This window comes from Adiantum capillus-veneris, chromosome 16 (genome assembly GCF_014529385.1).
Source record: "Adiantum capillus-veneris isolate H3 chromosome 16, ASM1452938v2, whole genome shotgun sequence".
In the NCBI taxonomy this organism is placed as follows: Eukaryota; Viridiplantae; Streptophyta; class Polypodiopsida; order Polypodiales; family Pteridaceae; genus Adiantum; species Adiantum capillus-veneris.
The window spans coordinates 68727943-68750957 of record NC_140946.1 but is presented as its reverse complement, the minus strand read 5'-3'; the positions used below and the strand labels follow the sequence as shown (position 1 = coordinate 68750957).

Here is a 23015-nt window from a genome sequence, read left to right as displayed (position 1 = left end):
CACAGGTTGTGGAGACCGCATATTCTCCGTTAAGTGCATAGGTGTTTCCATTGACTCTGCAGTATGAATCACCTGTGCTTGAGCCTTAACAGGCTTTTGAATATGATCCAGTGACCCAACTTGCTGAGACGGAAGAGGAGGTTGCATAAAGGCTAAAAACCTCGGGTTCTGCATTACTTGTGTGAACATAGCCACAGCAGTAGCCAACTGGGTCCTGAATATATCATCATCCGTCTGTGGTGGTCTTGAAGACTCACCCACTTCATGTGTCTGTTGACTGTGTGAAGAGGAAACCTCTTCAGTCACATCATCTTGTCTATCAGCCATAATTGCAATTCCTTGTGTCTGGTCTATGATCCCCTGTGTCTTCAAGCCCAAACTGACCAAGGCTCACTTCTATGGGAAAAAGTGATTTAATCCCGTCGATGGAACCATGAAACCGGCCTGTTCAATCCAAAAGGGCGGTAGACTTTAGACTTAAACCTTATTTGCTTTCACCCATTTAATTTGTCGCCCACTTTACCTGTACTTTCAAGACACAACAAAGGGGAAAGGGATACAGGCTGCTAGGTTGCACCTGTATGAGAAGACCGACACCAGACTGGCCCCTAACTTAGGCGCCCCTTTCGATATTTCTTTATTGTTTAAAAGAGGGAATAAACGCTGTGGTTCCTTACAAGCTGCCCCGGACAACCTTGGCTGAATTTCAATTGTTTTGGCCCGATTTCGGCAGCATAACTGTACTAGAACCCTTCACGGTCAGTATTCCCACGCATTGAATGACTTTCCCGACGCATACGGGCACTTTGCAAGTCTTGGCGAGAATCTGCAGCACGCTGAATTCTCTGTTTTCAGCCCCGAAAATGCGTCAGATCACCTGTACAGCGGTCCCCTCGCGTCCCCGAACCTCTTGGGGTTTTAGGTCCGTTTAGGGCCAAAAACCTAAACCTGCAAAAATACACAGCAGGCTGTAATTTACTGTTTCGGGCTCTGTTTCGCGTGCCGGTTGCATCTGTAGCAAGTCCTCGAGCTCCCGCACGTGTAGGGCTACTTGCCCTTTGAATCGAACGAGATTTCTGGCGTGAAACCTCTCCGAATTCACCTGTACCGGCGGGGGATTAGCCGCTAGCTAATCCAGTACCTGTGCAAGAGGCTCTTGCCTCGGCAATCGCGCATGAACCCACACAACTGTACATTAGTCAATTGAAAAGCCCACTAGTGGGGCATAACATACTGCCATAGGGGAGAGAGAGGGCAGTGCGTAGCGTGCAGGGCATCACTCCTAGCACCGCACTGTACATAGGAGGGAAAGGAAGCACTCCATAGCTCTTAACCTGTGACAGGAAACTTGAAAATGAGCTCACAGCTGAAAATCACGTTTTTGTCTTCTCTATAAGTAATAAACTGGCCTCAGAGTGCCAAGTGTCACTTATTTGTGCATTTTCCAGCTTTAGATCCTCGGATCTAAAAATATCTCACCTGCAGCCTATGTTGACTTGGCACAGAGTAACAAAACGATCCCCATGTCAAACTGCACGTAATGACGCGAAGACATTTTCAAGTCCCAAAATAACAGTTCCCTAAATTTTAGGAGATGCTGCCATTGTATCTTTCTAGGTCATCCGACCCTCTTTGTACACTGCAGCCACACCCAGAACTGAAATGTAGCCTCTGTAACAAAGGATTCCAGTTTAGCTAGTCAATGACCCCACTTGGCTAACCATAGTCCTTGTCCAACCTTAGTGCTCTCTTGCCCTCAGGCCTAGACTCCCTCTGAATAGTTCCACACTAGCTATGCAATGCAGGGCAGTTAGATTTCCCGAGGGGCGTTTTCCAAAAAGTGGAAATAAATAAATAATAGGAAAGAAATCAACAAAAAGGATAGATAGTAGTCACACGCTGGTGACAGCATGACACAATCTCGTAAAGAGCACAAGAAAGATTGACTATTAAGCATCGGTATTTCTGTGTGATTTGCCACAATTGATAGATTTAGATCAGAAAGTCAAGTTTCGATCCCATTTTTTGGGTGTGTTTGGTGAACGGCTTGGCGCTCCAGCCTTCGTCACTTTGTTGATCTATATTGCATGTACAGTCTTTTAGGAAGACTAGTATTTTTCCAGTCACTCTACATGGAATGGGTATGTTCATGATTTTGTGTTAGAAATGGTTTCATGAATTTTGTTCCTCGGAGATTCCTGAAGAAGGTGGACCTACGTCCATAGCCGAAGTTGGAGCATTGAAGCAGCCACAGATCACTTTGTGTCGCTTTCGGCGCGGCCCATTGAAGCGAGCATTGCAGACCTTCATGAAGTTCACGTATCGCACGACCCACGCATCAGAGTGGGCCGGCGAAGAGTCCTTCCTAAGATTCCAGATGTTGTTGGCGATCTCCCTCAACGCCATACAGTTCGGTACCAATACTCACTTTGTGTCACGTGCACATCTAACCCTATGTGCATGTGGACAAGCTACTTTAGGTCTAGGGTTCAGATCAGCTTATGAAGTGTTCTGGCACCTTTGTGAGCTTGTGCGCAAGCCGTGCATGTCGAGGCACTTAGAGTAGTTGCATATCCTTTGGTTGCACACAACATGATCATCAAAATTACAGTCAGTAGCCATCATGAGCATTTTACAGTGCATAGAACCCATTTTTCCTATTTTAGCCATTTTTCACGTATTATTAATAAGTGACGTTGGAAAAGTCAGCCGGGCAAATTTGCTAGTCTCTTTAAAAGAAACCTAGCGCTAGCACTTTCTGGTAGAAGAGGCAACAAGAGTCCACCAACTCACAGTGCACCTTCTCAGCAAGACCGGCAGGAGGCCTAGTGTCTCTAGCCAACAAACAGAACAAGACCAGCGTTTTGGCTCTCCCAAGGCCGCATACGCTGTGGTCAGTCTAGTCTCTGCTGCTCTCTTCAAAGAAAACTTTGGCCCACTGAAGACTACCCCAAGATAAGTGTATGCATCTGTGTACTCCACAATCTCTTGACCATAAGTGAATGTAGGTGCTGATTTCCTGATCCACTGCGGTGTGGTGTTAAACACACACACACACACACACACACACACAGAGAGAGAGAGAGAGAGAGAGAGAGAGAGAGAGAGAGAGAGAGAGAGAGAGAGAGAGAGAGAGAGAGAGAGAGAGAGATTCTATCCTTGCTTGACAATTTCCCCCTTTGTTGCCTTGTAGAGAGAGAGAGAGAGAGAGAGAGAGAGAGAGAGAGAGAGAGAGAGAGAGAGAGAGAATTCTATCCTTGCTTGACAATTTCCCCCTTTGTTGCCTTGTTGTGTGTGAATGATGTATTGTACTTGAAATCCTCTACTCATTGTGGGAACAATCCCCTTGCTGGATGCACTTTGGAAAATGGTGGGACAATGCCCTTGGTAGGGACAGCTCCAAAACTGGTGGTGAGATGGGCCTCTATGAATAAGAGGCACTGGTTCTCAGGTTTAGGGCTCAACCGTGGGAATAGCAATTTAAGGACCTGAATTTTGTTTTTAAGGGCCATTTGGATAGGATTTGGTGTCGAGTTGGGAGAAGAAAACTTTTTCGATGGGAACACAAGCTGCTGGACCAAACCCACAGATATAGCTAGAACTCACAGGGCTTTAGATCCGCACACGAGCCCCCAATGAGGCCATACTTCCATGCTCTTAAAAAAGTGTGTGAGGGTGTTTGAACCTTCCTCCACACTAAGAATAGAGTGTTTGCCTAACCAAGACGCCTCTTCTGGCCGCTTGTGAGAGGAACCCCAAAATGAAGCTTTTTGACCTTGACTAAGCAGGGGCTCACACACACACACACACACACACACACACACACACACACACACACACACGCACACACATCTAATAATATTGAGAATTAGGGAGCTTGATTAGCAAACCCAATGGGATCCGAATGGGGTGATTAGGGGCTCTCCTTGAAGCTCTTGAGGAGTGCTACTCACACAAATAATCAATGCAACAATTTGGGATTTTTGGAATTGATAATACCAAATGAAGGGGAAATGTGATCAAAATTCACACAAATGGCTAATGCAAGCTAATCTAATGGTGACCACATTGAGAAATCCAAATTATCCTTCAACCAATTGGTCATTGGGGAATCAAATTGATAAATCAAATGGTTTGCTGAATGAAAGCAACACACACTACTAATGTCCAAATACTCTAGCACACACTTAATGCTCTGCTAATCAATCCCAATCATCCAATGAAGGGTAGTGGTTCATAGCTCTTGCAAAAAGCCCAAGTCATGGTAATTAGAGATAAGTTAGGAGAGTGATTAACCTAGTATGCTTGATAACTAAGAGGCCATAACTTTTTCAAGCTTTGATATCACTTGAAGGCCATGGTGGATTGAGCAAAGAGGCATTCGTTGCTCTACTAATTGCACACTTTATCAAAGCAGTACCAGAAGAGAATAGACACAAATGTAAATTTGATTATTGAATCAACAAGGTGAGTACATGATTGCACCTTAAAAAGGGTTAGAGTAGGTAGTAAAAGGGTGTAGTACAAGTGCATGTGAGTCCAAAGCCTCCTTGAAATCAGCCTCAAGAATCATGGTTCGACCCTAGAAGTGTGAGGGCTGAAATAGGCTCCAAGTGCAAGTCATCGTTATATACCTAGGCCTAGATACGCGATTGTCATATCACTCCCTGCCAAGTAGGCTCCATGTAGACAAGTTGGGATACACACCCAAAAACTTAAACTATAGGCCAGTGCCCACATAACCTGACACTTAGTTGGTTTGCTAGTAGGATTGTCTTGGGTGGCTTACTATGTGAAAATTTACACTATCATGTGCATCCAATGCCCATTGTAAAATCCCCCATCTATGATTTTTTTCATGGTTATGATGTATTTCTTTTAGTTCAATTTTGTAGTTTGTCTCTAAAATCTACCACAGTATTTACTTCATAAATAATAAAGTCTTCAGTCTTGAAGTTGGGTGTTATCCATAGGGAATTTTTTGCTGGTTTTAAGTTTAGTAGGTGCTTTCTTCATCGATTTCTTCAGTTGCATAGTCACTTTTCAAAGAATAACGTCTTGCCTATTATGAAAAGTTTCTTTACACCAAGTAAATTCAATAAAAAAGGTGCTATGAGTTATTGGCTTGCTTGTGTGCTTTAATTATCCAGTATGTCGTCCACGACAGTAATGCATAGATAGCTCTGCAATATTCTATTATTTTTTATGCCTCATGCTCCATTTGAAAGTTGAATTTCATTTTTGATGCTTACCAATCAGGGATATCTTCACTATTGACTCGCTCTTGTTAGGAAAATGTATGTGAATGTTAAAGTGGGGCCTCTCTTTGGCTGTTGACTAACAAATGGTGGAATTGTCCTATTGACTAGGTTTGCACAGACGAGGTTCTAAGCTGGTGGTACACTTTTGGGACACTGTAAGATCAGGGTCAGTTAGTTGAACTTCATTTATTTTCTCGTCTTATTATGTGATGAGAGGGTCTATCTTCACTCTTCTTAACCCCTGTTATGCACTTCATAAATCATGTGAATGAATAGATATGATTTGCTTCTTTCTTTCAAGTTCAAGTATCAAACATGTTATTGCCTCTGCCTTGTCTATTCGTAACCTAGTTCTCTACCCTATTATCCAGACATAAGTGGTTTATTTAATTTTGGAAGTCGTTATGACACTTTAAATAGCATGCATAGTATAACAGATATGCTGCTGTAAAGATTTGTGCAGCTTCATCAAGCAACCCTCAACATCAGTTACAGGACCAAGGGATGCAGAGCTAAGTGAGGATGTGCCATTCAATGATGCAGATGTTGTAATCATTGAGAAAATGCACCCCGATGGCACTAGAGAGAAGATTACGTTTTCATCAAATGTAGCAGTGAATGTACAAGAATTGGAGCAGCTCTGCCTAAAGGTAAGAAGGGTGAATGTTTAAACAGACAATCTGAGGAAGATCTGAAGAGAGGTTCAAGGTATTTTGGGAGCACCACAAGAGTTTTATGCTACAAGAGTAAAATGATTTATGGAGAAGTTTGCCCCCCCAAGACTGCCTTTCAGTAGATCGCATGCCATCAAGGGAGTATCCATCCTGATGATGCGACTTCTTAATAACCAGCTATTTTTTCTTTTCCCATACATGATGCAGTTATTATGTTGCAGGTAGGTTGGCCGAAGAGGGCTCAATCAAAAGTGGAAGCAGCTATAAAAAATAGTTTCATGGTGGCATCTTTATCTCTAGTAAGAGAGTCATCACAGCCAGGTTAGAGTATCATCTTCATTAAAAGAGGGTAGTTTACCATTTTACGGAAGAACGAGTTTACATTTCTTCAATTCAAAACATGTCTGAACTGCTTTCATGTACATTTGGCTTGTTTTCTGATCCCTATCTTGTTTTGAGTAATAGTTTGTAGCAGAGGTACTTGATATGTTTGCCAGTTTGTTTTCTGTGAGCAATGTCTGTGAAATTTCACTCAAACGGAATGAAAACACTGTAGACAATGAACGACAGAGCAACAAGCGACTCAACAGTAGAATCTGAACAACATGGGACTCGACTAACTCTAATGAACCTGTACAGACTCTGGCTGGCAGCACACTCAGCTCCAATCCCACAACTCGGGTACAATGCGGGTGTTAAGGCTTAAGATGTGCAGAGAGAGTGCAGATGTATGGTGAAGACTCGACACGTTGCTAGACTTCATAAAACCATTCAGAACCGTGTAGCCTGGCTAAAGCAAATATGAGCATATATACAACCAAAAAGGGCAGCCAACGGATAACTCAAATATCTCTGACTGTCCAGCTGCACCTATCTACAAACTGTGGCGGGGAAGAACTGGCCACGGTGTCCTCTAAATCACCACTCCTGCCACATGCCAAGCCCGGGCATAAGTCCACATAGTGTGAACCCACGACCAACTGTAACTGCCTTTCCGTGCCAAGTGACATTGTAGCTCAGCTACAGGTTGCCCATATGTGTCATGCAGTAACCAGAAGTGCACCCAAGCTTTGGGCAGGAAGACTTTTAACTTATTTAACACTGGCCCAGACTCCACTAGACCTGGGCGAGTGACTAGACCACTTGGCTAGACCTGGATGAGAGACGACTAGACCAGGTGGCATTTGAAACAGCTATGTCCACAAGGAGAAAAAATAGCGCAAGGGACGACACACACAGAAACCTTTCGAACAAACTAGCATCAACCTTCACACATGAGGATCTTGTAAAGGAGAATTTACCACAAGAGTTGATATTCCATACCACCACCCACACCTATGCCGGTGTGTGGGTAGAGTTTCCAAGGACCTAGAGTGCAAGGGTGGAAATCACACTAGAGTGCACATAGATGAGCACTTGAGTCCGCAGTTGACTTATGTGTTGGGTAGTTCGTATTGGCCACCTATTGCTGTAGACACCTTACTTGATGTCGAGAATGTAACACCTTGTATTTTTTGAGCCAATGGCCATTCTCATGGCATTGTGGGCCCTGTAGCCTGTAGGACAGGGGACTTAATTTTCTACATTGATCTGGACAAACTAGTAAGATTCAAGCGAAAGATCATTGCTTTTGAACTTAGTTGTATTCTTATGTATCATCAGAGGACCGATATCTACAAGATGCAAGTCTACGTGTATGTTTATTTTATATTTAATCTTCTAGGATGTTTAAAAAAGGTTACCATCAATTCAAGTATTTAGAAAACAGGTGCAAACTATAAGAAAACGGGCAGTAATTGATCCTGAAAACCGTTCGGCCTTTTATTCTTTTTTTTTTGGTTGCTTTTTGTTTTGATTTCTAGCAGCTTGTCAATAACTCAGGCCCAATTCTGTAGGCTTACTTCTCTGCCTGTATGTGAGTTGCTTGACAATCTTCTGAATGCTGGACAGACGGGAGACCAAATGAGGTGAAGCGAGAGCTCATTGGCATGGCCCGTGCAACATCTGATCATGTGTTCAATGCAACAATTTGGGATGTGTTAGTGGATCCATGCTACCAAGTTTGTATTGATGCTTTCCTTCTTGCTATGTGCTGATGAAACATAGTTCTTGTTATGGTCTTTTTGGCAGTCCTCTGACCTTTTCGAAGTGCATTGATATAAATAGTGTTGTTTGAACAGGGTCAAGGTCTTGGGAAGGCACTTGTAGAGCAGATGGTCCGGGCTCTTTTGAGAAGGAACATTGGAAACATCACGCTTTTTGCTGATTCTCAAGGTCTCTGTGAATGTTCTTTCTTGCTTTTATTAAAATGTAAGTTCTAATGATGTCATGAATCAAGAAGCTAAACTTAGGAGTCTTCAAGGAACACAGGACTTGCTGCTGTGCCCTCCTCTCCCTTCTCTCTCCAGCTCGCTCACATGAAACCCCTCCCCCTCGCCGCGTGCTGCTCTACCAAGTCACCGCCTGTATTCATTCATTGCCATGCTTGTCCTTCCTTGTGCACCCTCCTCAGCTTTGGCTCACCTCGCATGCTACCTCGGCGCCCCACAGATGGACTCCGTTGCAACCCCCTTGCCTACCCCCGTGAAGACATCCATCCGAATTTTTCTATCTCTGGAAGAGAAATCCAGCCTTGAGATGGAGGTCAATTGGCTCTAGATGACGTCCCGTCATTTGCAGGATTGTTGGCACCCACCCCAGTCGTGAGAGGTTTGAGATTTGGAGGCCGGCAAGCTTAGCAATGTACAGGTTCTTGGTCGAGGTAACTACCAAATAGAATTCGAGGTGCCAGATATGCTGGCTATGGAACTTCGGATGAGTCAAGTGACTTTGGGAGCTTCGAGCGCGTACTTCAAACGCAGGCGTGTTGCCCCCATCTCGACTTGAGGATCATACCATTGATCTGATACCTGGAAGTTCACCATCGAACCGGCCACCTTACCGTGTTAGCCGAGCCCAGAATGAAGAGATTATGAACCAAGTGAAAGACCTTCTGGAAAAGGGTCTTATCTAGCCGAGTACTTCACCCTACTGCTCTCCAATGTTGTTGGTTTTAAAGAAAGACGGATCTTGGAGAATGTGCATTGATCATAGAGCTCTCAATAAAAGCACCATCAAGAACAGATTTCCGATTCCAAGGATCGATGATATTCTTGACCGACTACTACAGGGATCCTCTTGTTTCAGCAGGATTGATTTGAAAAGCGGACATCATCAGAACCGAATTGCGGCGGGAGATGTCTACAAGACAGCCTTTCGGACGAGCTTCAGTTTGTATGAATTTTTGGTGATGCCTTTTGGCCTTACCAATGCTCCAATGACTTTCAACCGAATGATGGATAGGATTTTCAGAGAGTATAGATCATTTGTTGGCACTTTTCTTGATGACATTATAGTCTTCTTTACGGATGAAGCAGAACATAGACACCATCTGCTATAGGTCTTTTCAGGTTATCAATGCCAAAAAGAGTGATTTTTTCTTGTCGGAGATACACTTTTTTGGACACATCGTCTCAGCAGAGCAGGAGTATAGATGGACCCGGCCAAGATTGAGACTATACATGATTGGCCCGATTTGAAGAATGTTCATGAAGTTAGAAGCTTCTTGGGCTTGTGTTCTTACTACTGGCGGTTCATTCGAAAGTTTGCAGAAGTAGCTTCCCCTTTACACATTTTGACACAGAAAGGAGTCTCTTTCTCGTGGGGATCCACAAAGGTGACTCCCTTTTAGACATTGAAAGAGAATTTGACTACTGGTAATTGGACCCGTATTGACTTTGCCGGGTTTGCAAAAGTCTTTTGAAGTATATTGTGATGTTGGTCGTAGTCTGGGAGCGGTCTTAATGCAAGAAGGCCATGTGATTGTCCATGAAAGCCGATTGTTTTCAACGCCAGAATTGACAACACAGATTTATGAGAAAGAGCTTTTGGCAGTGATCCATGCTCTTACTTAGGGGTGACATTTTCTACTCGGAGCCAATTTCACGGTCTTCACTGATCATCAGAGTTTACGCTACTTCTTGTCACAGAAGCAGCTTTCAGAAAAGCAAACGCAGCGGGCTAACATCTTGTCACAGTTTTAGCTCTAGATTGTCCATGTTTAGAGACATAAGAACTTGGTGGGCAGATGCTTTGTCTCGGAAGCCGTTAGTCTTGGCTATTTCCACGATTCATCATAGAAGCTTCCAGAACATGGTTGATGAGTACGCCACAGATCCGGATTTTTCGGATGTATTCACTCGAATACAGAATGGGGAGGTAGTAGCGGGATATTCCATACGGCATGGCTACAATGCTACTTGATGAAGAAAACGATGTTGTGCGTGACACATCTGTTGAGGGAAAAGGTTTTGATTGAGTGCCATTGTCCACCTTTTACGGGTCACCGCGGCATTGACACCACCTTGAAAGGTGTGGAGCGTTACTTCTTTTGGTCGAGACTCAAGAAGGATGTGGACAACTTTGTACGCAGTTGCTTGGTATGCCAAAAGGTCAAGTTTGACAGGCATAAAGCCGAGGGATTGTTACAACCTTTACCCATTCCCACCCACCCCTGGGAAAGTATTGCTATGGATTTTATTTTTGATCTCCTGAAGACACAGAATGGACATGATGGCATTTGGACTGTCACGACAGATTTAGCAAGCAAGCTCACTTCATTCCAGTGAAGAAAACAGTCAAGCTGGATCATTTAGCGAGACTGTTCATTGCACAGATTTTCAGATTACATGGCATGTCTGAGACAATAATGTCCGACGGAGATCCCCGATTCACGAGTTTGTTTTGGAAGGCTAGTTGGGAGAACATTGGCACACGGTTGCATCTTGTCATCATTCCACCTGCAGACAGATGGGCAATCTGAGATTGCAAATTCAGTCGTACTGGATTTATTGAAGTCTTATATTTTTGATCAAGAGACTCAATGGGAATTTTTTTTACCCTTGGTGGAATTTTCCTACAATAACACGATCCACTCTTCGATGGGGAAGGCGCCATTTGAGATCATTGAAGGTGCTCCGAAGGTTTCGCCTTCCTTAGCACGAAAGATAAGATTTTTCAACCCGACCAGTACATGAAGGACTTGGACACTGGATTTGCCAAGGTCCGGAAGGCTTTAGGGAAATCTCAGGAACGACACAAGAAGTAGTAGATCGACACCGTCGCGATTTGAAATTAAAGGAAGACAATTGGGTGCTCTTACGTTTTGAGAAGGTACGCCTAAAAGAAAAAGGAAAAGGAGCGGCTTTTTCCAAAGCTTATCATGAGGTATTATGGCCCTTTCCAAATTAAAGAAAAGATTATAATGTCTCCTTTAGACTGAAGCTGTCCGATACTTGGAAGATTCACAATGCATTTTATGTGAGTCTATTGAAGCTTTTTAAAGGCGATGTGCCTGATGATGAAGAGCCAGATGAGCAACCCGAAGTGGAGGAAAGTGAGGAGATACTCGTTCCAGAACAGATTTTGGCACACAAGGATCAAAAGATAAAAGGTAAAGTGATTAGGCGGTTCTTGGTTAAGTTCAAGAACTATCCTGCATTGGATGCGAAATGGATGGAGGAGGAGGACCTAGTAGATACTCCTCAGATTTTGGAACTTTACCTTGAAGCATTCGGTTTAGCATAGTCTACTCCGATAGAACCCCGATTTTAGCACGGGTGAATCTAGTGCAGTGGGTTTGCACAAGAGGGGAGTCACTCTGCTCCTTTGTCAACGGATTACCCTGATTTTGAATAGAGTCACTGATCCCCCTTTGGGTTTAAGGGGTACTGATGGGTTGACAATATTCTGTTGTATGACTTTATGAACTGGAATTCCCGAAAATGAAAATGATTGATTTGTACTTGACTTGTTTTAGTGCAGGAATTGAAAGACTAAATGATTGCATCATTTTGGTCTCATAAATCTCTATAGACATGATTGCAATAAGGATTAGTTAATCGGGGATTAGTTAATCATGCATCCGTGAGGTCCCGACTGGATCTAGATGCGATTACTAAATACGTTGCCGATTAATCATGGTTTGAGATTTGTATCTGATTTGTCATGTGATGGCAAGTGATGTTCTGTGATGTCCCGTGATGTGGCTATCGATTTGTACAAGTGCTAGATGTGTTGTGTCTAGTGCGTTGGTACTAACAGTTAGTGTCTACTAAGACAATTTATGGCCTCTATCCGTTTTGTAGGCGTAATCGAGGGTGATTACAATTCTTTCAAGAGGGGGGCATGTCACAAACTGGTGACGTGGTTGGCCCCTGGACACACACACCCTACTAGCTCAATCCCGAAAAACGCGCCGGAAATTACAGATAGGCTGACACGTCGCAAATGTACGGGTGTCACATTTTTTGCTGATTGCTGACGTGGCAGGTTCTCCGCAAAACGCACTGGGCTATTGACGTGACAAAATGTACGGAATTCAGTAATTTGTGCTGGCTGCTTTTGGCTGGCAGATTTTTGAGTAAAAGCTTTTGGGCATAATGCTTTTGATTTAAAAGATTTTGGGGCTCTGCTTTTGGGCAACCCTGTAACAATAAATAGGTCTTTTTGGGCCTCATTACTCAGAGCATCTGTACGCAAAGTCTGAGTGTGAGCTCCCAGGGACTCTCTTGTTCTTTGCACATAGGTTAATATAAAAAGAAATATCGAAAGGGACTACGCCGGGCCGTGTCGTCTTTTGTGAACTGTTTTAAAGTGAATTTCTACTGTGTCGCGATAGAATATAGACTTGGGGTGTCCAAGTTTGTTACAGTGTCACTAAGAACTTGGCCAATGGCCACAGAGTCTGAACCAAGTTTGTAACCCCTAGGTCTCCCATGTGGTGAGAGAACTTGAGGGCCTGTGCCTGCAGCCACTCCAACACTGAGTCCAAAGTCCACTCAGGCTGGTCCATGCCACATAGGGAAAAAGAGAACCCAACCGTTGAGTTTAGGGCCTCTATCCCTCTAGCTGCAAGGAACAACATGAACTCTAAAGCAAGCTGCCTCAAAGTCTGGTGAAGGGTCGCCGAGAAAATGTGTGAAGTCGTAGGCAAAGAAGTCCCACTGACGACAAATGTTGAAGCTCGCCACGAGGAACTGTTGCAAAGGGAGACGTCTGCACCAAAAGGGAGGTTTGCAAGAAAGGTTATCCCTCTCTCGCCAAGCGACTCGTGGCAAAAGCGTTTCCAAGAGATTTCCTAGCAGCCGAGGATGGTCTTGCCCCCTGGGTTGGCTGCGGGGTAGGAGCGGGAGGAGACGTGGAAGCAAGGGAGCCGGCAGGAGGAGGAGGAGGAGGAGGAGGAGGAGTGGGGGGGTGGGGAGCGGCGGAGGGAGAATTGCGAGGTGGGGAGGAGGAGGAGGGAGGGGTGGGGGTTTGAGGTTGAGGTGGAGGGTGGAGCTCGGACCTTGTCCTGCTGAAGAGTGTCGAAACGGTTGCTTGTGGGAACCCATTGTTGCTAGCCTGAAGCCTGGGGACCACTCTGAGTGCCAGGTTGACGGAGTGGCCCCTATTGACATCGACTACGAACCTGCTGTCAACCCTCCTCCGCCTGAGCCTCAAGCTTGGAGGGTGCCTGTGCCTGCGTACGTTGTGACTTTGTCTGTTGTTGCTAGCCAGCCCTTGGAGGCTGGGGTTGAGCCTGAGGTGAAGGTGGGGGTCTCCTTCGTGAACAAGCCTTTGCAAGATGGCCCATCTGACGACAAATAAAACACTGATTCGGGACGCCCGAATACTCCACGCTTTGACGGAACCAACTGCCACTCACCCGAGGTAGTAGGATGACCTTCGGGAGAGTGTGGGTATCCCGAACCAGAACACGTACTGTGGGAATGCCGGCCGCCTTGGGAGCTATAGAGGCTGCCGTGGGAGGTGTATCCAGGACAGTCCCAATCTCTGAGCCTATCCTAGAAAGGAGCAGAAGGTACTCCCTCCCCAGGCCGGGGAAGCAGACTGAGAAGGGCATGTCTGCCTCATTAACAAGAACGTCGGTAACTGGGTCGAAACCATGGCACCACTGTCGAAAGTGTGCCCGAACTGCTTGGATGGCCAGGGGGCTCATTGCAATGACCTTGGACGCCAGCTCGGGAGTCTCAAACTGTCACAAACAGGAGCGCATAGCAATATAGAATATACTTGGATAAATAGAATTTATCTCTTAATACTGAAGCCAAAGGATATAGAGAGAAATAGATAGAGGGAGAGAGAGAGATAGAGTGAGAAGATCGACACAGTATTGGGAACCAGAAGATGGGTTGGTTCCCCCCGATAATAGTATCTTTATTATTGAGGAGAAGTCTATACAAGCACTTGACCGAACGTATTACCACGTTCTAGAATAAGACTCGATGGTTCTTAGAAGCTCCGCTTCCTATTCCTAGGGCAAAACCCTATTCCAAGGAACTTCCGTTCCTTATTCCAAATCCTCGAGAATCAAGGTTCTCGCCTTTGGATCTCACCTTCGAGACTCAGGGCATGGCATCTCTTTAACTCTTTTCCGACTCTGTTTCCAGAGTCCTCTTCCTGCAGAATAACTCCGCTTTCCTGGACATGAAGTCCTTCCCTTGGGAATTTCAACTTCCGGATCACATCTCGAGAGTCTACCTCTCTTCGATCCGTGGATCTGCTTCCTAAACTTGGGTACGAAACCCTTGGGCTGATCTGGCTCTAGTTTCTCAGAGCGCTTTCTCCTGTAGACGCTCCATACCTTCCTCTGCTCCTACTCCCTCGTGAAGAGGAAGTACGCCTGCAATCAAATATTCAGAGATCATAACATGAAAAACGTCACCTTCAAAGTCTCGACGCTCGAAACGCAACTCGGTTCTCGAAAAGCAAATCCCCGGAAGAGATCTCTACATAGAAACAATCCTACACACAAAAGAGGTGTGTTCTCAGGTTCCTTCTCGTAAATAAGCCTCGTCTACGATGTCTATGGGCTGAAAACAAAACAGCAGCTTGTCGCGATGGAAACACGCTCCGTAGGCACTTCTTCGCGAGGGAACTTGCGCATTGGGTCCTGACGACATCGGGTACACTTGGGGCAGCCATGGGCATCACCAACAAACGTCTTCTTTGCGGCTGAAATCTGTAGCAGCATCTCCTCCTTGTGAAAACTGATCTCCTACTGTGAGTGAGGGCATGTGATGCTTTTATAGCTCCTGGCCACGGGCACGAATAGCTGAGTGCAGGCTGCTCGTGTAGAGATCGCTGCCGTTTTTTTTTTCCCGCTGTTTTGCCAGAAAAAGAGAGAAAGATCGCTGGCTATCTGTTGCCTTATTTATCAGATGGCTGAAGTGGGCGGCCGGCGTATTTTAAAAATAGTCTGAATTTGCTCAAAAACTCAATAAAACCTTATAAGTTAAAAACAATGCTTTCACAGTACTTCCCAGGCGTCTCTGGAATCACATGCACAGTTGCAATGCAGACATAGACTTCCTCGCGGGAAAGCATTCGCTTTCCCGAAAAGCAATCCCGCTTTCTCAAAAAGCATCCATTTTTCCTCAAAATTTCCTATGAACCCATCTTCATTCAAGTGCTTGCTTTTCCTTATGTACAATTCTAACACAATTCGGAATTTCCTCTCGACTATGGATATCCCCTTTTCGATGCACCTGTCACCCACCTTGTGACGCATCAGGAATACCCATCACCTAGTCCTTTCTTACCGAACTTTCGGTACAATCTCCTTCACGATGCTCTATGTCACCTATCCTATGACGCATCAGAGATGTCCGTTCCCGGATGGTCGGATACGTCTTTCCGATGCCCCCTGTCACCCATTCGATGTGACGCATCAGAAGTACTCGTTCCTGGTGGCCTTACAGATATTCCCATTGTCACTGCCCCCGTTATTATCTGAATGATGCGCTAGAACACTCTATACTCGGATGATGTCAGTGAGAAAAACCCTCTCACTTAAAATTCTAGTAATTCATGTAGAATTATTTTTCCTTGATGTTCCAAGCGACAAAACCCTCTCACTTATAAATCCAATAATTTATTTAGAATTATTTTTATGTCAGATTAAGCCAATTTATAAACAGTTGTTCTCAACTGTTTGAGGTCCAACTGAAGTGCCCGGGGAAGAAAAAAATTCAAAATCAAAAAAAGGGAGAAAGTGGAGCTCTCAAGAAGAAACTTAGAAATAAAAAACAATAATTTCAATACTTACCTTACCTGTGCATGTCCTTCCTCTAGTGCCTCGAGGATATCCTTCACCAATCATTAAACTTACGAGCCATGTAAGAACTCGTCATTCGCGTCTTTCCAACAGATCGGAAGTTTCCTCATCCGAGAATCTGTTAACTCACTTTCGCCTTTTCAACTCGAGAAGAATAATCCTCCTAGAAATCAATCTAGGTATCTGTCCTTGCGCATAATCCTGCGCTGTTAGTATTGAGGGTATCAAACCTCTTGTGTCCTCCGACATAGAGAATGCCCAAGTCATAGAGCATTAATCTTGATGTATTTCTTTCACAAACAGAGTCGGTTCTTGTTCTGGGCCGTCGCTCAACGTAGGCAGACGATTCCAATCCGAAGATTCGATTTAACTTTGATCAAAGACCTGCCCTCTTACTTAAAGTTCGAGGGTCTTTTGTTCAAAATCTCAGGAGATGCCCTTACTCCAAATTCCAATACGTTCTTCAGATAGCCACATATTCGTTTGAGGAGGGATAAAAAAAATTTGATGTTTCTGTGTTCAATGGTTCCCGTCCCACTGTGGGGATTAGATTCTATGTACACTAAGGTGTACACTTTCAACTTGTATTGCTGACTCCACCATCCGCTGCAAAGTATCTTGCAGGTGCGTCTACAAATTTTGGGCAAAAGTCCTTCGTTGAATTTCTTCATCTTTCTTTCCTCAGAGAGGATCAAGAGTGGAGCTACCTTGGTAAGAGTGAACCACTATTTGCTTTGACTCACTCGTTCCTATTGGGTAAACCGATCCCAATCTTCTTGGATGCCTTCCTCAAAGCGTAGAGAAAAAAAATTTGTCGGAAAATTCAGCCTTGAATTGAATCCAAGTCTTGTTGTAAGTTCCTTGTAGAGCTTTGGTATACCACCAAGTACTTGCAATCCCCCTTGAGATGTTTAGTCACATGCCTCACCTTCGACGCTTCTGAGAAATTGCCATTTGCTAAGGCAACTTCAAACTGTCGAATTAAAGCGGTAGCTTTCGGAACATCTTCTCTTCCGTCACAAGTATCAAACTTGACCGGAGTGTTCCTAGGTCTAGAGACCCTCTTCATATCCTTCCCGAAATGACGGGATTTCTTGGCTATGGTTCTGGATTGATGTTCATGGATATCTTCTGGGTTCTGAAGGATCTTGAGCATTCCGCTCCTTGGATTCTCTAGGATCTTGATCATCATGCTCTTGTCGCCTTCTCAGAGAATCCCAAGTCTGTGTTGACTTCTTGCAGAGAGAATTTTTTTTTTCCAACTCTGCGATCTTCTCCTGCAGGGCTTAGGGTTCCGTCTGCTTACTTCTCTCTTGGCTTGTCATGGCTTCTTCCCTCCTCCTTTACAGAGAAAGAGAGGAGACCATGCTGTGATACCACTGTCACAAACGGGAGCACATAGCAATATAGAATATACTTGGATAAATTTATCTCTTAATACTGAAGCCAGAGGATATAGAGAGAAGTAGATAGAGGGAGAGAGAGAGATAAGAGTGAGAAGATCGACACAGTACTGGGGACGAGAAGATGGGCTGGTCCCCCCCCATAATAGTATCTTTATTACTGAGGAGAAGTCTATACAAGCACTTGAACCGAACGTATTACCACGTTCGTTCTAGAATAAGACTTGATGGTTCCCGGAAGCCTCGGCTTCCTATTCCTAGGGCAAAACCCTATTCCAAGGAACTTCTGTTCCTTATTTCAAATCCTCGAGAATCAAGGTTCTCGCCTCTGGATCTCACCTTCCAGACTCAGGGCATGGCACAAAATCTCGTAGTAGCCACGCCCGAGAAACTAAACATCGAGAATCTTGCCGACCTTTGCTAAGAGGCGGGCCTGGAGGAGATCACGCACCTCTCTTCGGCTAGGTTGGATGCCGATGATCTTGGAGATGATGGAGGTCCCTTGGAGGCGCTCCACCTCTGCGGCTAGGCTCGCTCGCTCTGTCGGCGAGAGAGCAAGTCGGATGGTGGGCTTTGCAAGGTTGGGCGAGGGGGCTTCTGGAGAGTTCCATTGGGGTGAGCATGAGCCTTCATCTGTGTCTACTGCTGTGAGTGCGGGGGATGACAAGGACCAGACGACTTCCGAGGAGCTCCGATGGTGAAGGACAAGCCCTCAAGGTTGAGGCGCAAGGAGAAACCGACGGCACAGGGGGCCAGGGTTGCGTGAGGGAGAAGCGGGAGGGGGGAGCTGGAGGCAGCGAGCGGGGGGCAAGGGGGCTGGCGCGTGAGGGCAGAGGAGCAAATGGGGGAAGAGGGCTGCGTACGAGGGCGGGCGCACCAGCGTGCAGGGCAGAGGGCAGCGTGAGGGCGAAAAGGGGGGGTGTTCAGGGATGGTGGTGGGGGGGGGGCAGCGTACAGAAGCAGCGAGCAGCACGTTCACGAACGGAGCGAGAGAGAGATACCGATGCTGAACTACCTGCCTACCCCTTGATTGGTTGTTCTTCTGAGACCCTTTGTGGCCGCCATGACTGCTTTGCTTGCTTGTCTGGCCTTGGTCCCTCAACCCAACATCCATAAACACACAAGAAAGTTTGTCACACAAACGGGGCCATGGCCACAGACAACCACCCTCACAGCAGCTCAAATCAAAGACAGAGGCCAAAGCAAGCACACGCTTGCACATGCACCTGCATGTATGTGAAAAGATGCACACTAGCACACGAAGAGGGAAGGGGAAAGGGGGGGTGGGGGTGGTCGTTTGTCTTCTTACTATCGCCTCCATGCATACAAGGCTTTTTTGGGCCTTGATAGATACTTGTATGCTTTCACTTTTATCTGTGTATATTTCTGTTGTCTTTGTTAAAAGGAAACAAAATATTACATGGCATGCTGTGTGTCGATAAAGCATGTATAACTGTCTCTTAATTTGATGGTATAATCGTGCGGACATACTTTGAGATGTGCTCTATTGTGGCGAAGTGCTAGCACATTTCTTGACAGTGAATTATGTTCTCATTAAAGACATTGACCTTTGAACTGTTGACAGTTGTAGATTTTTATAAGAACCTGGGTTTCGAGGCAGATCCCGAAGGCATCAAAGGCATGTTTTGGTATCCAAGGTTCTAGCATGATGTTAGATGTAGCGATTGGAGATAATGACATGTAGATAGGACTTGTAGTTTGCTCGAAAATGTACGGTATTTTGCCAGCATGATGTGCAAATTGTCTGTACAAAACATTCTATTGTAAAATGTTGTGCTGGCTTGTACAGAATCATCGAAGTTCTTGTGCCTTAATAGCATGTATGTAGTGATTGATGTAAAGATCTTTTTGTACCATGTTTAGAGTCACTGTTTCCTATTTAGGCACTGCAAAGACGAGGATTAATTCAGAAAGCTATTTAATGATATGCATTGAGAGTTCTTGGCTTTCGGCGTGATTGGCAAATTTTCAAGAAAGCGACGCTTCGAACTGTGCTATTAAGTTACATCTTCCCATGGAAGGTGGCAGTGGACAGCTTACTCTTTCTACTGAGAATGTATGCTAGCAACAAACAAAATGCATTGTCAGATCGATAATCAAGTACTTTCCACACTTGGAGGAGAAGAAACAAAAACTGAAATCTCTCTCAAAACGGTGCTGAATGCCTGTATCTTGTTTATTTGCCTGCTGCTACTTTACGAACATTGATGGTGTTGTTGGGAGGGCACTCGAATCACACAGATAATAGGTGCCGGGAGCTGGCGTGCCTGAACTATCTGAGACCATGAAAAATTGACTTTGTCCCAACTTATGAATATGTTATTGGCATTTATGATTCTCTCACAAGGTATGTATCATATCCTACCTCTGTACCATACTCTCGGAATTAGTGGCACCGCCAAACATTGATTGTTTCACTCATTAAGGGGGTTCTTCTTAAACAGTTTTGAGTCAACATTGCAAGAAGATGAAGAGACATTTTGGAAGGTGTCAAGACCCTTGAATCTTTATTTGTTGGTGGGATGGCATGTGCTTCAAAAAAGTTTCAGTTTTCAGTATGTAATATGTCATGCTTTTGCATTGAATGCCTTGTGGATTAAATAGCAATAAGCCTACAATCGGGACTATTCTTTGTAAAATGCACCTTTCCTCTGCAAAACCCCCCTCCCTTACGCTCAAGTGTTACCATGCAATAATCCATAGTTTTGTAATAATCCTTAGTTTTGTTGGTTCAAGGATTCTTCTGTCCACTAGGAGCCGTAGGCAACTTAGCTTGCTCATCTCATATAGGAAGACAATGGTATAGAGTTCCAGAGTTCCATGTTCATGGAACTCTTTACATCCTAGTGACTATTCTTCTCAAGTAGGATTATGGAAATTACTTGGTAGAATCTAGCTTCTCCTAAAGAGTTTTAATGAACTAATGTATTCAGGAATTAAAAGTGTGGGCGTTGATGTGAAAAGTGTGCGCGCCCGCGCGTGTATGTGTGTTTGAGAGAGAGAGAGAGAGAGAGAGAGAGAGAGAGAGAGAGAGAGTAATAAGCTCCTTGTCTAGCAACGCAAGCATCTGCTATTGAGGTTTTGGGAGGCATTTGGTCACCTTTTGAATACCCTCTCTTGAATATATAAAGCTATATGAAAGAAGGGGGTCATTCAGACATAGTCACCCCCTTCTACAAGCATGGTCTTGTTCATGCGAGAACCCAAAATATCATATGTAATTTTACACACGGTTTGTGGTCGGATGCATTAGTATTGTAAACCTTCTTCAACTGAACGAAAGTCAAGTCGCAATCACTCGTAGCTATGATCGATGAGTGATTGAAAGTGATATGAAAGCATTGCAAGACCAAAGCATCAAAATGATAATTTAGATAGATTGGATGTTTTGTTCTCATAAGCATCACCCATGATTTTGAGGTGAAAGTCCATTTGCTAAGAAAAGGCTTAAGTTCCTCTTTGGAGAGAGGAATCCAAGAGCATTGCGCGTGGTTCCTAAGTTTGCAAGATGTTTGATGGCGTGCATGATCTGTATGATGGTGTTGCGCAATCTGGACTATAAAAGAATTCATTATTACTTGAGTTATTGGCTAGGATATAATGTTAAAAGCCTTCAAAGTTCCTCTGTGAAGGACAATCTTGAAGTCCTCATCCAAGGTTTCTTAGATCTGTCAATTCTGAAGGAAAATCTTGTACTCCTTTGTAGGGGTTTCATAGAAATACCAATGGATGCACCCAAGTCAAAAACCGAAACCCGGGTCATGAGGTGGTGGGTTCAAATCCGGCGGGCGAGGCTTTTGATTAGCCCTAATTTTTGTTTTGTTGCCTTTGCCTTGATTTTTACATTGCCTCGGTTTAGTCCGCCTTGAGATGCCGCCTTGGACTTCCGGGCCATTGATCCCCTCACCCCTCCATTGAATGCATTGTGTTACTTAATCTTGTGGATGTCCAAGTTTAATCACTTGTGTTTGAAATCAATGACCCTAAGGTGACATAAAGACTTGGGGTGGAAGAGGCATGTAAAGCGGTATCATTGAACACAATAAAGTATTTTGTGAATAATGGAAAACATAAAATTGCTTATTGAACATTTGGATGAACAAGCTAATTTACATTTTCAATTGAATAGAAATATTGAGCATTACACTAAGAATATGTTGCAACTTGTAGATGAAAGCTTGACTGGATACTTGTCACGAATAGTTGTATGAATTTTGAGCACACCTTTTCCATAGTGGATTCTAGTGATGATTTTAACTAAGAGTGATTTTTAGGAGTCCATTTGGGTAGTAGTTAAAATAGCATTGTCATGATAGCCAAAATTTATGCAATACGAGGTCACAACGTGAATAAATCACATATATTTTGAGTAAGGTGATATGGGTGTTCTTTTGAACCACTTTTAGATAGGTTACTAAAGAACCTAATTTTAAATTCTACAAAGAAGGATATGAACTTGCACTCTTTGAGGTATAAAAAAAGGCACAGATGGTTGAAGATCTTGCAAAACACACTAGTAACAAAGTCCCCATACCCACTTTGATTGGATGTGGTTCCTAGTAGACTCATCACACCCATCTATGAGGAAAAAGATGAGAGTGCTACTCACTCTTTAAGGGCGGAATTTTTTTGGATGATATGATACATCATGTCCATTGCAATGAGCTAAGATCTTAGAAGAAAGAGTAATGAGACATCTCATAAAGCAAAAAAGATAGGATATTGGCTACTATATAAATAACAAGATTATTGCATTGAAAAGAAGAAAAGTCGTCCAATTTAGTAGCAATAGAACTCAAACTAGGGGAAAGAAGAATATCCTTGTGGTTGTAGATATACATGCAAAGGGACTTTGCAAGTGTAAGCTTGTAGAGGAGAGAGGTTATCAAATTCAGTAGCAATAGAACTCAACTAGGGGCGGGGGGGGAGAGAATATCCTTTGTGATGGTAGATTCACATGCAAAGTGACTTAGCAAGAGCAAGCTTGTAGAGGGAAAACAATGAAGGCAAAAGAAAGGAGGAAAAAATTCAAGAAGAAGAGAACAAGTTGAAGAACGTGGCACGAGGAAGCACCTTATGTTTCATAGATATGGTAGAGAAAGAAACCCAATAGTACTTCCTGCCATCTGGGAATTTGTCCTAGATGCAAGAGAGAAGTGGAGATTGTACATCATCTTTTTTTCTACTGCCAATCAAATTTTTTTTCTTAGACTACTTGGCCCAATGTTGCAAATTACTTCAGCATAACAATTTCTCATGGCAAGAAGTACCACTGGGTGAATGCAAGGGGCTTGGCATTCCCTTGTGGAATATATAGAGAGGGATGTATTAATGGTATGATAGATGTGTAAGAATTTCCTTTCTCTTGTAGAACCCCCAATCTCACCCTTTGTTCCTCTTCTCTTTTGACTGAGAGAGAGCCACTATGTACCAATTGTCTTTAGTCAAGGAGGTCTAAAAGCTTCCACTATTTGTCATCTTCAAAACTGTTGCTAGAGTA

The 23015-nt window shown here is 44.1% G+C and overlaps 1 protein-coding gene across 4 annotated transcripts in view; it reads left to right on the top strand.

Moving 5' to 3' along the window:
- LOC147439226 (histone acetyltransferase TAP1-like) overlaps window positions 1–19371 on the top strand; it is a 46223-nt gene extending 26852 nt beyond the window's left edge. For 2 of the 4 annotated variants that reach the window (XM_086485092.1, XM_086485091.1), the window contains exons 4-9: window positions 5370–5427; window positions 5725–5911; window positions 6157–6256; window positions 7886–7995; window positions 8116–8209; window positions 19080–19371. In XM_086485092.1, coding sequence (XP_086341218.1) covers window positions 5370–5427; window positions 5725–5911; window positions 6157–6256; window positions 7886–7995; window positions 8116–8209; window positions 19080–19159 — 629 coding nt within the window. In that variant the 3' untranslated portion in view covers window positions 19160–19371. Of the gene's footprint in view, window positions 1–5369; window positions 5428–5724; window positions 5912–6156; window positions 6257–7885; window positions 8000–8115; window positions 8210–19079 lie in introns of all 4 variants that reach the window. The other 2 variants (XR_015184560.1, XM_086485093.1) reach the window with 2 other exon arrangements.
- Window positions 19372–23015: the final 3644 nt, after the last annotated feature.